General features: G+C 63.1%; 1 protein-coding gene across 4 annotated transcripts in view; it reads left to right on the forward strand.

Moving 5' to 3' along the window:
• The window catches only part of KCNQ2 (potassium voltage-gated channel subfamily Q member 2), a 54,192-nt gene that overhangs the window by 13,261 nt on the left and 25,917 nt on the right, over nt 1-15,014 (forward strand). For 3 of the 4 annotated variants that reach the window (XM_059705049.1, XM_059705050.1, XM_059705052.1), the window contains exons 2-10: nt 3,541-3,631; nt 4,122-4,248; nt 4,538-4,713; nt 5,549-5,674; nt 5,833-5,943; nt 6,692-6,787; nt 9,545-9,639; nt 10,701-10,730; nt 13,873-13,941. In XM_059705049.1, the coding sequence (XP_059561032.1) occupies nt 3,541-3,631; nt 4,122-4,248; nt 4,538-4,713; nt 5,549-5,674; nt 5,833-5,943; nt 6,692-6,787; nt 9,545-9,639; nt 10,701-10,730; nt 13,873-13,941 (921 nt within the window). The remainder of the gene's footprint in view (nt 1-3,540; nt 3,632-4,121; nt 4,249-4,537; nt 4,714-5,548; nt 5,675-5,832; nt 5,944-6,691; nt 6,788-9,544; nt 9,640-10,700; nt 10,731-13,872; nt 13,942-15,014) is intronic. The other variant, XM_059705051.1, reaches the window with a different exon arrangement.

The raw sequence follows: 15,014 nt of genomic DNA on the forward strand, positions 1-15,014 counted from the left end.
GAGCCTCCTTGGGGTGGGTGCCAGGAGCCTCACCCACTGGGTGCCATCTGTGCCCGTCTGTTCCAAAACTTCAAAAACAAGCCTGGAGCTGTTGCTGGCACTTTCTGGGGTGGGGCCACTGGGAGGCGTGGGCTTGTCTTCTCCCTGCTCTCCCGCCACTGCACTGGGACAGAATGTTCTGGAATGTCCGTCAGAGCTGTCCTCAGGAAGCGGGGCTGAGAGGGCCTGGCCACTTTGGGACTCCCGAGGGATGGCCTGTGTGGGGGAAGCCCTGCGCACGAGGGTGACAGCCAGGCATCTCCCTGCCCGCTCTCCTGTCTGTCAGACTCGCCTGGGGCTGGCCTGGGATACAGTCCTCCCGAACGGGGCACCCTCCTCCCTCTTCAGGAGCACCCTGCCCCTCTCCACCCCAGGCCGCCAGGAGCCTCCTCATGGACACCTCCGTGGGGAAGCCACTGGGTGAGGTGACGCCTGGCTCCCGCATCCCTGGCGCCCCTTTTGTGATGGGTGGTGCCTTCCGTGCCTCCCATGCCAAACCTTCAGGTCCCAGCCTGGAGCTCCCATCCCACCCCTGGCGGATCCACTCTGGGCACGGGCGCCCCTTTCCCACGGCCAGGTCGGGAGAAAACACCACCAGGCAGACAGACAATTACAATTATAAGACACAGAAGATATTTGGACTTTTTTCCAGGGCTCAGTTAATTGAATAAATGGGCTAATGAATGAAGGAAATGAATTGCGGTTTGAAATGTGACTGGTTCACCGTGGGCACTGTGTCAGCAGGACTGCCGGTGCCCATCACCCTCTGCCAGCGCCTCTGCCATGCCCACGCCCCAGGGAGGGGCTCTGTGTCTCTGGGCAGTCACAGGCTGTGGGCGCATGGGCAAGGCCACCGGAGGCTTCTTGGTGCTAAGTGCATGCTCAGGGCAGCCAGGCTGGGGCTCAGGCAGGACGCCCAGCAGTAGGGCACTCGCAGGGCTGGGGTGGGGCTGGGCCCGAGAGGGTGTTGCCGTGGCCAGGCTCAGGTTGGACAATGTAGTGTTGGCCCCAAAGGATCTCAGCCCCTCCACCCACTGGGACACTTATGGTCTCCACTCTTGGGACCCGTGGAGCTGGAGCTGGGAAGATGGGGTGTCCAGGTCGTTAGGACATGTGGGGGGGTGTGATGTGGGGCCCTGGAGCAGGCCCTCAGCCACCACGGACTCTGCTTCCTGAGACCCCACCCCACCCACCCTGCCTGTTCTGGCGGGTCCTCTGGGTGCTCTGGGTCCTCTGGGAGCTGAGGGCTCTGGGTCCTCTGGGTCCTCTGGGTGCTCTGGGTGCTCTGGGGGCTCTGGGTCCTCTGGGAGCTGAGGGCTCTGGGTGCTCTGGGGACTCTGGGGGCTCTGGGGGCTCTGGGTGCTCTGGGTCCTCTGGGGGCTCTGGGGGCTCTGGGTGCTCTGGGGGCTCTGGGGGCTCTGGGTGCTCTGGGGGCTCTGGGGGCTCGGGGTGTCTGGGGGCTCTGGGTGCTCTGGGGGCTCTGGGGGCTCTGGGTCCTCTGGGTGCTCTGGGGGCTCTGGGGGCTCTGGGTGCTCTGGGGGCTCTGGGGGCTCGGGGTGTCTGGGGGCTCTGGGGGCTCTGGGGGCTCTGGGGGCTCTGGGGGCTCTGGGGGCTCGGGGTGTCTGGGGGCTCTGGGGGCTCTGGGGGCTCTGGGGGCTCTGGGGGCTCTGGGGGCTCTGGGTCCTCTGAGGGCTCTGGGTGTCTGGGGGCTCTGGGGGCTCTGGGTGTCTGGGGGCTCTGGGTCCTCTGGGGGCTCTGGGGGCTCTGGGTGTCTGGGGGCTCTGGGTCCTCTGGGGGCTCTGGGGGCTCTGGGTCCTCTGGGGGCTCTGGGGGCTCTGGGGGCTCTGGGTCCTCTGGGGGCTCTGGGTCCTCTGGGTCCTCTGGGTCCTCTGGGGGCTCTGGGTCCTCTGGGGGCTCTGGGGGCTCTGGGGGCTCTGGGTGTCTGGGGGCTCTGGGTCCTCTGGGGGCTCTGGGGGCTCTGGGGGCTCTGGGTCCTCTGGGGGCTTGGGGTGTCTGGGGGCTCTGGGGGCTCTGGGGGCTCTGGGGGCTCTGGGTGTCTGGGGGCTCTGGGTCCTCTGGGGGCTCTGGGGGCTCTGGGGGCTCTGGGGGCTCTGGGTGCTCTGGGGGCTCTGGGGGCTCGGGGTGTCTGGGGGCTCTGGGGGCTCTGGGGGCTCTGGGGGCTCTGGGGGCTCGGGGTGTCTGGGGGCTCTGGGGGCTCTGGGTGCTCTGGGGGCTCTGGGTCCTCTGGGGGCTCTGGGTCCTCTGGGGGCTCTGGGGGCTCTGGGGGCTCTGGGTCCTCTGGGTCCTCTGGGGGCTCTGGGTGCTCTGGGGGCTCTGGGTCCTCTGGGGGCTCTGGGTCCTCTGGGGGCTCTGGGGGCTCGGGGTGTCTGGGGGCTCTGGGGGCTCTGGGTCCTCTGGGGGCTCTGGGGGCTCTGGGGGCTCTGGGTCCTCTGGGTCCTCTGGGGGCTCTGGGTCCTCTGGGGGCTCTGGGGGCTCTGGGTCCTCTGGGTCCTCTGGGGGCTCTGGGGGCTCGGGGTGTCTGGGGGCTCTGGGGGCTCTGGGGGCTCTGGGTCCTCTGGGTCCTCTGGGGGCTCTGGGGGCTCTGGGGGCTCTGGGTCCTCTGGGGGCTCTGGGTGTCTGGGGGCTCTGGGGGCTCTGGGTCCTCTGGGTCCTCTGGGGGCTCTGGGTCCTCTGGGGGCTCTGGGTGCTCTGGGGGCTCTGGGGGCTCTGGGTGCTCTGGGGACTCTGGGGGCTCTGGGGGCTCTGGGGGCTCTGGGTGCTCTGGGGGCTCTGGGTCCTCTGGGGGCTCTGGGGGCTCTGGGGGCTCTGGGGGCTGTGGATCCTCTGGGGGCTCTGGGGGCTCTGGGTCCTCTGGGTGCTCTGGGGGCTCTGGGTCCTCTGGGGGCTCTGGGGGCTCTGGGGGCTGTGGATCCTCTGGGGGCTCTGAGGCTCTGGGGGCTCTGGGGGCTCTGAGGCTCTGGGGGCTCTGGCTGGGGCTCTGGGTGGCACTTTGGATGGGGCCTGGGCATCCACGCTGCCTGCACAATGGCTCCCGATGCCTGTTAGTCAGGAGCTGGCAGCACAGCCAGCACACGGAAGTCCGTGGTTGGGACCCCCACCAGGGCACCGGGTCACACAGGAAGGGCCGCCCGCAGGAACACAGGCAAGGATTCTGGGCTGGCTGTGCGTGAAGGTCGGTATTAACAGGAAGACAGAAGAGTTTCTGCCTCAGAGCTGAGGAAGGACACGTGAACGAGGAAGCGTGGTGTTTGGGAACGCAGCTGGCATCGAGAGGCCAGTGGGCGTCTGGCTGCGGTTCTTACGTGTCCAGGAAGCTGGGCCTGTCCCCTTTTACTCTGAGTTTTGGGGCTGACCAGGCAGATGAGGGGCATGGGCGAGAGTGTGGGGTGGGTCCTGGGGCTACTCTGGGCTTCTCCTGTTTTGTGTCCTGGCTCACGGGCTCCTTCACCACCTCGGCTGACGGCGCCTCCCTGGTCCCAGGTTCCTGCTGGTCTTCTCCTGCCTCGTGCTCTCCGTGTTCTCAACCATCAAAGAGTACGAGAAGAGCTCGGAGGGCGCGCTCTACATCCTGGTGAGCCCGCGGGGGAGGGGCTGGCCCTGGACAAGGCGTCCCACCCGCCTCTCCCCCACACCCCAGCCCCCAGTTATGCCCCAGCCTGACCTGGCCTGGTCCCCACCGTGTCATCATAGCACCTGACCACCCCCATTGCCCCTACTGTCCGCTCTCACAGATCCCGAGGGCCCACCTGGCGCCCTCCACCGCGGAGACGTGGGTGTGCCCCGGTAGACGTGGGTGCGGGTAGGGCGGGGGCTGTGATGCTCACGGCAATCCCATGAGGGCCAGAGGCGGACGCTATGGCAACCACTGTAATTTCGGTGCTGCTGTGAGTGACAGAGGGGTCTCCCCTGTCCAGAATGCACCTCTGAGGAGCCCTCCCACCGCAGCCCTCCCCTGGGGCTGCCCCAGGCTTCGGGGAGGACCCTAATGACACAAGCTCAGCCAGGCCTCCCCAGCCGCTGCCGTAGTCCCTGCAGTGGCTCAGCTGCGGCTTCCCCTGCAGGAAATTGTGACCATCGTGGTGTTTGGCGTGGAGTATTTTGTGCGGATCTGGGCGGCGGGCTGCTGCTGCCGGTACCGCGGCTGGAGAGGGCGGCTCAAGTTCGCCCGGAAGCCCTTCTGTGTGATCGGTGAGGCCTGGTGGGGGTGCAGGATGGGCATAGGCTCTGGAAAGAGTGGGGAAGCCAGGAGAGACTGCAGAATGCTCCGCCCTCTTGGCATCAGAGGTCGTGGTTAATGTGGCCTGAAAGGCAGGGGCGCAGGGCAGCTGTGCCCAGGGCAGGGCTGGCGGATGATAGTCAGTCTCCACACTGGGTGGGTGCTCTGCATGCACCCCTGTCCATCTGTCCATCTTCCTGGAACCCAGGTGGAGGGTCCTGTCCCCCACACACAGCTGCCTCGAGCTCCCCCTCTCCGCAGACATCATGGTGCTTATTGCCTCCATCGCCGTGCTGGCCGCCGGCTCCCAAGGCAACGTCTTTGCCACGTCTGCGCTCCGGAGCCTGCGCTTCCTGCAGATCCTCAGGATGATCCGCATGGACCGGCGTGGCGGCACCTGGAAGCTCCTGGGCTCTGTGGTCTACGCCCATAGCAAGGTGAGCCGGCCTTGGCGGAGGGTGCAAGGGCTGGCTGGACAGAGCCCAGGAATTCTGGCCAGCTTTCCCGCACAGCCCCCAGCCCGTTTGGCCCTGTATGAAGCCACTGGCCCCGAGGTTGGATGGGCGTGCTGGGATCGATACCCGTCACTGCCCATTTAGGCTGCAGCTGGTGGTGGCTGCTGGCAGTGGGACCCTTAAGGTGGCTGCAGCTGCGTCCCAGCCAAAGCCTCTTCCCACGTTCTAGGGAGCTACCAGGAGGCCCAGACCCTGCCCTGCCTGGCTGTGCCCCCCTGGTGTGGGTCGGCTCCATTGCGGTGCTGGCCGCCAGCTCCCCAGGTCCCATGTCCCCCTACCCACTCTCCCTCCTGTCTGAGCCCTGAGGTGGGGGCTTGTTCAGCAGGAACAAGGGCGTTGGTCCCTCAAGGTGCTGAGGTGCTGGACCCCTCAAGGGAGGCAGGCAGTCAGGTGTCTCCCCAGGCTCAGGGAAGTTGAGGTAGGGTGTCAGGTTCCAACATTCTTGCCTGATGGCCTGTCAGCTGCTTGGGACACTCCCAAATCTGCATAGATGTGTGTGCTGGGCTGTCCTTGCCACTGTCTTCCCAGGTGTGAAGGGCACGGGTGTGGGGACACCCAGGAAAACCAGCCACCCTGTTGCCTGCTCTGAGCTTGGAGCCATGTGGCTGGGCAGCTGCTGGCCCAGGCTACTGGGGACTGTGCATCCACTGCCGACGCCCTGGAGACACCGAGCCTCCTGGGACGACCAGCCCTGGTGCTCTGGGGGCGGGTTGGGCTGGACGCTGGCCAGGTGCTGTGACATGGCTGTCTCTTCCAGGAGCTGGTCACCGCCTGGTACATCGGCTTCCTGTGCCTCATCCTGGCCTCGTTTCTGGTGTACTTGGCAGAGAAGGGCGAGAACGATCACTTCGACACCTACGCAGATGCGCTCTGGTGGGGCCTGGTGAGTCCCAGCCGCTGGGCTCATGGTCCTTTATTGAGGATGTGCTCACTGGGCAGGGCCTTCCTTGGGGACCCTCATCTACACCCGCCCGCGTGTCCTCTGTGCCCCTGTATGGCCGCTGCCAGGCCTGGTGTGTGAGCTGACTCGCTGTCCTGCAGATCACCCTGACAACCATTGGCTACGGGGACAAGTACCCTCAGACCTGGAACGGGAGGCTCCTGGCGGCCACGTTCACCCTCATTGGTGTCTCCTTCTTTGCTCTTCCTGCCGTGAGTCCTGCTCCCCTTTCTGCCTTTGATGGAGGTGGGGTGTTGGGCTCCCAAGGTAACCTTAGGCTGCTCTGGGCACCTGTCCCCTAAGGGAACGTGGGACAAGAGCGGGGCTCCAGGTAGGGCCCACAGCCCTCTGGGAGCTGGAGGTGGAAGCTCAGGTGCAAGGAGGTACCCTTCCTGGGAACCCAAGTGGAGCTGCTTGGGCCTGGCCTGGTAGCTTCTAGAACACATCATTAGCGTGCTCCGAGTGTCCCCAGGCTGTGGCTTCTGACCCCATATCTGTTGGTCACTGTCAGCTCCTCCCGGTCCGGAGGGACTGGCCAGTAGGGTCCTCATGACCAGGATCAGTGCTGTGTGATGAAACGGCTCCCTTGTCGGGTCTCCAGGGGACCAAAGACCCCATCTCCTCAGAAAAGGCAAAGACTCTGTTCTGCCCACCTACCCCCGGGCCAGGCAGAGGGCCAGCAGGTGAGCGGCAGGCAGCCTGGAGAGTCTGGCCTGCACTCGCTACAGTGTGGACAGACCAGGGAAGGGGATTAACCTTTGGGCCCAGATATGTTCAGTGTGGGCACTGCCATGCTCCTGCAGGCTGACATGTCCTTTACTTCACATCCAAGTGTTTCCCCCCAACCTGGTATCCAGGGGGTTAGGGACTGAGAAGGTGGGAGGTGGAGCCAAGAGGCAAGTGTGGGGTGGGGGTGGGGCACTGCGGTCCCAGGCGCTTTCTGACACCAATGACTTGTAGGGCATTTTGGGGTCTGGTTTTGCCCTGAAAGTTCAGGAGCAACATCGGCAGAAGCATTTTGAGAAGAGGCGAAACCCTGCTGCAGGCCTGATCCAGGTGAGCCCAGGTGGCCCCCACTTAGGACCAGTGGAACCCCCCACCTGGTCCCATTGTGTCCAGGAGCAAAGCCCTGCTTGGTGTTGTCCCTGTGTGTGGGCAGGCCTTTGTCCCGCTAGGAACTTGGGCAGGAAGGCTAGTGCATGTGCTGAGAACCAGTTCAGAGGCCCAAGGCTGGACAGTAGCACAGGGCACTATCTCACGGGTCCTGCACGTGTGGGTTGGGGCTCAGAGACTACCTCTCACGTAGCCAGGAGTTGCTGAGCCACATGTGTGCTACCCTTCACACAGCCAGCCCCACCACTACGGAAACAGCAGCACTCCATGTCCAGCGGTGCTTCCTGAGCCCTCTAAGAGTTTGCCTTGGCTTTATTCACCTGGAAACTCACAGGGCTCGGGTGTCTGTCCAATGCAGCGGCCGCTGTGCGAGCTGCAGCCACTGGGGCCAGGTGCAGCAGGTGTGACCAGCCGTGGGCAGATGGAAAAACCTAGAAGGCACGGTTTGGGAAGCAGACACAGGAAGAAAGTAGGACTCCGGAAAGACCCCGTATGTGAGGGAACTACAAGACCACACACATGTCCAGGGCTGGATGCAGGGTCAGAGATGACTGGAGAAGACCCCAGCCTTCCCCTCAGGCTGACCTCTGGCTTTGTGCAAGCAGGAAGTACAGGCTAATGCGGAGTTGTAAGTGGCCTCACCACATGTTGAAGGAGTGTCCAACACAGAGCCAATTGGCAAAACTGAATCGTGTTCCTCGGGTTTAAGGAAACCTCCGTTAAAGCAGTAGCCGACCACTGGCTAATGGAGCAGAGACACAAAATACAGCGTGTCCGAAATAATTTAGAAAAGTCAGTAAACAAACAACCACAATCAACAACAGCAACAGCATACCCCGAGGAGGGGCAGAATCTGACTTCCAGAGGTTTGACGTTACAACATCCAGAACATCCAGTTCTCTTTTTCTTTTCTTTTTTTTAAAATTTAATATATTTTTATTGATTTCAGAGAGGAAAGGAGAGGGAGAGAGAGATAGAAACATCAATGATGAGAGAGAATCATTGATCGGCTGCCTCCTGCACACCCCCTACAGAGTCTGCAACCTCGGCATGTGCCCTCACCAGGAATCAAACCATGACCTCCTGGTTCATAGGTTGATGCTCAACCACTGAGCCATGCTGGCCAGGCCAGAGCATCCAGTTTTCAGCAAAAAAAATTATGAGGCAGAAGAGAGGGAAAGAAAGGGGCAAAAAGAACATTTGAAGAAATAAGGTTCAAAACTTTCCAAATTTGATGGAAGATGTGAATCGACACATCTAAGAAGTTCAGTGAACTCCAAGGAATAAAACAAAGACCCACAAGACACATTGTGGTCAAACTAAGACCCAAAGACAAAGACAGCATCTGAAGGTAGCAAGGGAAGCGGCTCTTCAGGGATGAGGATCCTCGGAAAGACTAACAGCTGATTTCTCATCAGAAACTATGGAAGCCACAGGCAGTGGGATGACATATTTAAAGTCTTGGGGGAAAAAATGCTGTCAGACAAGAATCATATTTCTGGCAAAACTATCCTTCAGAAAAGAAGGAGAAATGGACATTCCCATGTAAACAAGAGCTGAGGGAGTTTGTCACTGGTAGACTTGCCTACAAGAAATGCCACAGGGCATCCTTCAGACTGGTCAGTAACTCAGGCCGTATGAGCACTGGGAGAGGTAGCCAGAGGCAAACAGAAGAGCAGTATTAAATTTTTGGTTTGCAACTCATTTTTTTCCTATGTGATTTCAAAGACATGCATAAAGCAGTAATCACTAATCTACATTTCTGGGCACACAACGTATAAAGGTGTAATTTGTAATAATGACAACATAAGGGGGCCTGCATAACAGCAGTTTTGTATCCTACTGAGGCTAAGTTGGTGCACACTTTTAAGTACACACCCGAAGGAATTGAAAACGGTGTTTACTTAGAAATGTGCACACCAGTGTTTGTAGCAGCCTTATTCACAGCAGCCCAAAGACGGAAACAACCCGTGTGTTCATCAACAGAAGAATGGATGAACGGAACTGCTGTCACCCATCACACCGAATACTGTTTATTCAGCCTTAAAAAGAACGAGGCACGTGGATGGGCCTCGCAAACACGCTGCGCGAAGGAAGCCAGCACCAGAGGCCGTGCGTCTCTGATTCCATTGGCTGGGAACCCGGAGGACTGTGTGGCCCGGGGTTGCCGGAGCCTGGGGTGCACAGGGGTGATGGCTGAAGGGGGAGGGGGTGGTTGATTCTGAGGTGATGAGGATGGAACCAGATGCTGTGACTTCACCACACATACACAAGTTGGGGGTGGAGACCCAGGCCAGGGCAAGACGGCTAGCTAGCAGGCCAGGACCCCACACTGTGCCCACGTTGACTCCCCCATGGTCTGTGGGCCACTACGCTGGGAGGATGGAGGCCTGTGTTCCTCGTCCCCCAGCTCCTGTGGTCCCACAGGCCATGTATGTCTCTTCAGGACTGGGGAGGCAGGAGGTGACCATGAAACCAGGCTATAAACTGCCAGGTGTCAGGTAAGACTGATGAGGAAAGGAGCAGCCTGCTGGTGTGCCCCCAGTCCCGCCGCCAGACCCTGCCAGCTGCGGCGGGCAGGTGTGCCCTCCAATCTACAGGGTGAATCAGGGCCTGTGGGCAGAGATAGGTGGGAGGGCCCGTGTGGTCCCCACGCCCTGGCCCTGCCCTCGTGGTTGACCCGTCATGTCTCCCCTGCAGTCTGCCTGGAGGTTCTACGCCACCAACCTGTCGCGCACGGACCTGCATTCCACATGGCAGTACTACGAGCGCACCGTCACTGTGCCCATGTACAGGTACCGCCGCCCTGTGCCATCGCGCCTCCTCGCCTTTCATTTCCCATCTGTTCTGAAGCCCCATTTTTTGATGTTCATTATTTTTATTGATTTTTGTTTCTTTTTTTCTTTAAAATTTATGTGCTTTTCAAAATGGAGTTCCGTGTGTGGTTTATTTCGCTGTTGATTTAGCTTTGTTTCATAGCTCGCAGCTTTTTTTTCACCTCCACCCCCCCACTCAGCCTCCTCGCCAGGTACATGGTGTGGGCACTGCGGGGATGGCCCCCGAGAGCTCGGGCACACGCCCCAGCACAGGACCGGGGGGCAGCTCCCCCTTAGAGGACTGGGGTCTGTACACCGGAAGGAGGGTGACCCCTGAACACAGCGAGGCTTTAGGACCGGGAGATACATGCACCCCGGGGTCCTAGGCGCCCCTTGTTGGGCGGAAAGGGGCCGGAAGCCCTGTCTAGGCGTGGTTGGCGGGACGCTGCCAACAGGCCCATGAGTCCGCGTGGCCAGCAGGCAGAGCTTTCCAGGCAAGAGCAGCTGGCAGCCTGGATGAGAGTGGCTGCCCAGGGTTTGTCTGTGCCGGGCTGTTCCTTAGACGTCAGTCTGAGGTCATAGGGGCTGGGGGCTGCCCGGTACCTGCCCAGGCCTCATGCCCTTGGGAGGGTGGGTGCTGCCCTGCCCTCTGCCCTCTGCCCTCTGCGGTGAAGCTTCCCAGCCCAGGATGCCCCTTGCCCGCCCAGGGTTGGTGCTCAGGGAACCCTCACCTGAGGGGCTGGGCAGGGTCCTCCCGAGGTTCCCGAAGCCAGGGAGGGCCTGGCAGGAAGGCTGTTCCCGCTGCCACCGGCCTCCGAAGAGACTTGCCATCTGGGAGCTGCGCCCACGTCCATGGGGAACGCCTCCCGCCCCGCAGCTCCAGGCACTGTGGCCCCTCCCGCCGGGCGGACGACTGCGCTAATTTTCTCTGTTCTGTTGTTTCCCCCACTCTCCTCGACTGTGTTTTCATTTTCTTTTCCTTATCCCGTTCTTTTTAAATGTCCGTTCTCTCCCTTGTGTGTGTGTGAAACACTTGAAAGCTCGCAAGCTCAAACCTACGGGGCCTCCAGGTAGGACATGCATGGGACGAAAGCGTGGTGTGGTCTGTCCCCTGTGTGACTGTCACGGCCACCCAGTGTGCCAGCCAGTGGCCGCCCTGCCACGCCCCTGCACCCCTGCCCAGTCTGGGCCTGGCCAGGCCCTGCCCTGTCACCCTGTGTCCCCGCCCGGAGTGCACTTTCCTCGCCTCCCCCGTGCCCTCTCTCAACTGTCCCCCCACACCCCCAGCCGCTTTCTTGTGCTGGATCCGTCTGTCCAGGTCTTGGTCCTCATCCTGCTTCTTGCCTGTCTCAGTGGCTGGGGTTCCTCCCTCGTCCACCCCCACCCCATGAGCCTGTGTGTGCACAGCACAGACGTGCTGGGGCTGGAGACTCCTCCTCCCACTCGGGGGCCACTCCACACACGGCCGGCCGGCCGGGCAGCTGGCCTCTGGGCCTGCCTGGGCCCTCCCTGTGGATTCGACACCCCTTCTTCCTGCTGCCACAAGAGGGAGACACAGGCCCTGGGAGGAGAGGTGGCCCACGGTCCATCCCGTCCACTGGATCTCTGTGTCCGCGTCTGCACTGGGGCTCTCTCCTGCCTGGAGGGAGGAAAAGATTGGGGTGCTGAGCTGCTACAGGGAATTTCACCCCACACAGCACTCCTTCCCTGCGGAGGGGGCGGACTGCTGGACCCACACAGCCTGCAGCGCGAGCGGCCTCCGTGTGGACAGAGCGGGGTCCTGGGCAGAAGCTCTCCCGCCCCCTCCAGGGCCCCGTCCCTTGGTGGCGCGGAACCTTGTTAGGAAGTTAACCCGCCAGCCCCAGAGGGAAGAAGGGTGTCGGGCTGGGCAGTGCAGGGCCAGGCTCCACGATGGGCAGGCCCTGAGCCCCCACGGCATCCCCACTGCTGACCCCGAGGCTCCACGCTGAGAAGAAGGCGGTGGCAGGAGCCGTGTCCTCCCTAGTCTGGGAACCGGGATTCCTGAGGCTCCAGGCTGCCTGGGCAGTTGGGGAGATCCTGACAGACTCCGAGACCTGGACGTTTCCCTGATCACCCTTCTGGCCGGCCCAGATCCTCCAGGGTCTGCAGAGGCGCCCCTCCCCTCCCCACGGGGCCTCGGTGGCTCCAGGTGCCCGCGAGCTGGCTGACCCCCAGACTAGCTGCTGTGCCTCCTGGGAGATGACCCTGGCGTGTCCCCGCTCCTGTCAGCACACTGCACCCCCATCCTCCACGGCCGCTGCCCTCGGAGATGACGGCTGTGTGCCTGGCCCTGCGTGTGGTGCCTGCGTATTCCTGCCCACAGCCCTGCCCGCCTGTGTTCCGTCCCCTGTGCTGTGTCCCGGGCATGACGTCCCCTCTGAGTGTTCCTAACCTTGGACCTGCATGTGTGGGGCCGTCCCGGGCTCTCTGCTCCAGGCCCGTGGCTGGTGGCCGAGGAGAGTGGGGGAGCAGCTCTGTCCCTGTGTTCAGGCCTGGGGAGGGAAAGGGCTCCCAGGGCCACCCCTTCTCCAGCAGGTCCCAGCACGCCAGGAAGCAGGGCTGTGGCCAGGGAACAGGGCTGTGCTGGGAGCTGCGGGGCTGTGTCTGGACCCTGCTGGGCGGTGGATGCCTGTGGACGTGTGGTCCCTAAACCAGTTTCCTGTGCCCCTGTGAGTGCAGGCCGAGCCCCTGAAGTGGGGTTTCTGGGAGGAGGCCAGCCCAGGCGAGAAGTCCCAGCAGGGGCAGTGCCTGGGGGTCAGGGTCAGGGCCACTCTAGGAGGGGTCTTCGCTGCTGAGGGGCAGATCCGGAGTTGAAGGTTTCTGGCTGTGCCGGGCCTGCAGATGGGCAGTGACTGGCAGGCCCGGGGGAGGAGGGTGACTGGAAGAGGGGAGTGCGGAGGGGCCAGAGGGAAGCCAGAGACGAAGGGGCAACCATCAGAGTCAGGTGTGCAGTGGAGTCCACGACCTTTCTGAATGCGTGAGCATGAGAATGACAGGAGCCCATCACACTGAGGGACCAGACTTTGAAGGCCTAGGCTGAAGTGTGGGAGGGGAGGAGCGGGCGTGGAGGGGCTGGGCGAGGTCGCCAAGGTGAGGCTCAGACACAGTCCGGGGGTGGGGATGGGGGTGGGGTGGGGCCAGGGGCCCCTGGAGTCAAGAAAGACGCAGGCTGGGGCTGGGGAGAGGGCTGGGGCTGGGAGAGGGCTGGGGCTGGGGCTGGGGCTGGGAGAGGGCTGGGGCTGGAGAGAGGGCTGGGGAGAGGGCTGGGGCTGGGGCTGGGGAGAGGGCTGGGGCTGGGGCTGGGGCTGGGGCTGGGAGCGGGTCTTGGAGCCTGGTTTTAGGGAGGGACTGGGACTCAGCAGGCTGAGGGGTGAGTGGGGTGTCACAGTGATGGGGGCTGGGCCAGGAGGGAGAGGCCTGGGGTCACACCGGGTGAGTGGAAATGAGGGGCAGGAGGTGGCGAGGAGCTGAGAGTGGTGTGAAGACGTCTTCCTGATGTTGGAGGGGACTCGAGCCCCAAATGAGGCTCCTGCCCCGTCCTGCAGGTGGAACTGGGGGGCCTGGGGCCTCCCCAGGAATCTCCTCGGTCCACAGATCTTACGCCCTGGTGTGAAGGCAGGCCTGTGTGGAAGTCCGCCTGGACCTGCCCCGGGGCCAGCAGGAGGGGTGGGGTTGTGTGTGTGTGTGTGTGAGGCTGTCTGTGGGTGTGATTGGGTCTGGGGAGAGGGGCCTTGGAGCAGAGCCGGGCCAGCTGTCCAGGCCTCTCCCTGTCCAAGCAGCCTCTTCACAGTGACCTTGACCTTGCCCTGACTTGGCAGAGCGGGGTCTGGGAGCCTAGGCTGTTGGTACTGTGTGTGTGGCTGTGCTGCCCTGGGGTGTTCAGGGATGGGGAAGGGGACGGGAGGGGGCGACCCCTGCCTGTGCCCGGTGCCCTGCTTGACCCGCTCCATGCGGTCAGGGGTCGGAGTCTCCGTGGATGGCAGCCTGGGCGCTGCTCCCTTCCCTCTGCCGTGCATGCTGGTCACCGGCCACTTCCAGGGCCAAGGCCCCAGGACAGGTGTGGCCAGAGCACGCAGATGGGCTTCCTCTGCCGGCGACCACCCCACCCCGTCCCTGGGCTCCTGTGTGTGAAGTGGGAGCTGGGGCGCGGTCCCGGCTCAGGCGGCGGCCTCACTGCCCTCTCCCCCTCAGACTGATCCCACCGCTCAACCAGCTGGAGCTGCTGCGGAACCTCAAGAGTAAATCCGGACTCACGTTCAGGTCAGCGAGGCGCTGCGGGCTGCAGCTCGGGTGCAGGGGTGGGCTGCCGTCCTCCTGAGGGCACTGCTGCCCCTAGGGACCTGGACGGGGGGACACCGGACACCGGCTGGACACAGGGCCGGGTGACGTCCGCGTGCTCGACAGAGGTGGGTGTGGAGTGGAGAGGAGGGTCCCGGTCCCCGTGTCAAGAGCTCTGAGTGGGCAGAGCAGCTGCACGGTCCCTGCCGCCCCGTCCCCCGGAGGCGGGTCTGGGCCTGGAGCCTGTGAAGGGACGGCGGTTGGGGAACCTTGTGGGTGTGAGTAAGTGAAGGGTCTCAGTGGGAGGTCGCTCTGGGACAGCGAGGCCCTAGATCCAGGCACGCGTGTCCTCACGAGGGGTAGCGGAAAGGGCCGTGTGAGTGCAGGGGGAGACGGGCCCTGGAGCCTCGGTCCCAGGAGCCAGGGCAGGACGGCCCCCGCAGTCCAGGGGAACCCCCTCCCCAGCTTGGACCCGGCTCCAGAATGGGGGGTGTCGATTTCTGTGGTTCAAGCCCCCAATTGGTGGTCCTCGATCCAGAAGAAACAGGAAGCTCATACAATCGCGGGAAGTGGGGCCAGCACGTGCGGAGCGGCCTGGCGCCTGGGTGCTGCGCAGGCAGTTTGGGGACGGCTGTGAAGAGGGCGAGGGACGAGCCCAGGTCGTGTGGAAGAAAAGGCTGCTGGGAACGGGACGGGAGGGGCCCTGTGTCCAGTTGCTGGGACTGCGGTGTGAGGGGGAGCGGGACGGGAGGGCCCTGTGTCCAGTTGCTGGGACTGCGGTGTGAAGGGGGAGCGGGACGGGAGGGCCCTGTGTCCAGTTGCTGGGACTGCGGTGTGAAGGGGGAGCGGGACGGGAGGGCCCTGTGTCCAGTTGCTGGGACTGCGGTGTGAAGGGGGAGCGGGACGGGAGGGCCCGGTGTCCAGTTGCTGGGACTGCGGTGTGAAGGGGGAGCGGGACGGGAGGGCCCTGTGTCCAGTTCCGTGGACTACGGGGTGAAGGGGGAGCGGGACGGGAGGGCCCTGTGTCCGGTTGCTGGGACTGCGGTGTGAAGGGG

Source organism: Myotis daubentonii, chromosome 8, assembly GCF_963259705.1.
Source record: "Myotis daubentonii chromosome 8, mMyoDau2.1, whole genome shotgun sequence".
NCBI classification, from domain to species: Eukaryota; Metazoa; Chordata; class Mammalia; order Chiroptera; family Vespertilionidae; genus Myotis; species Myotis daubentonii.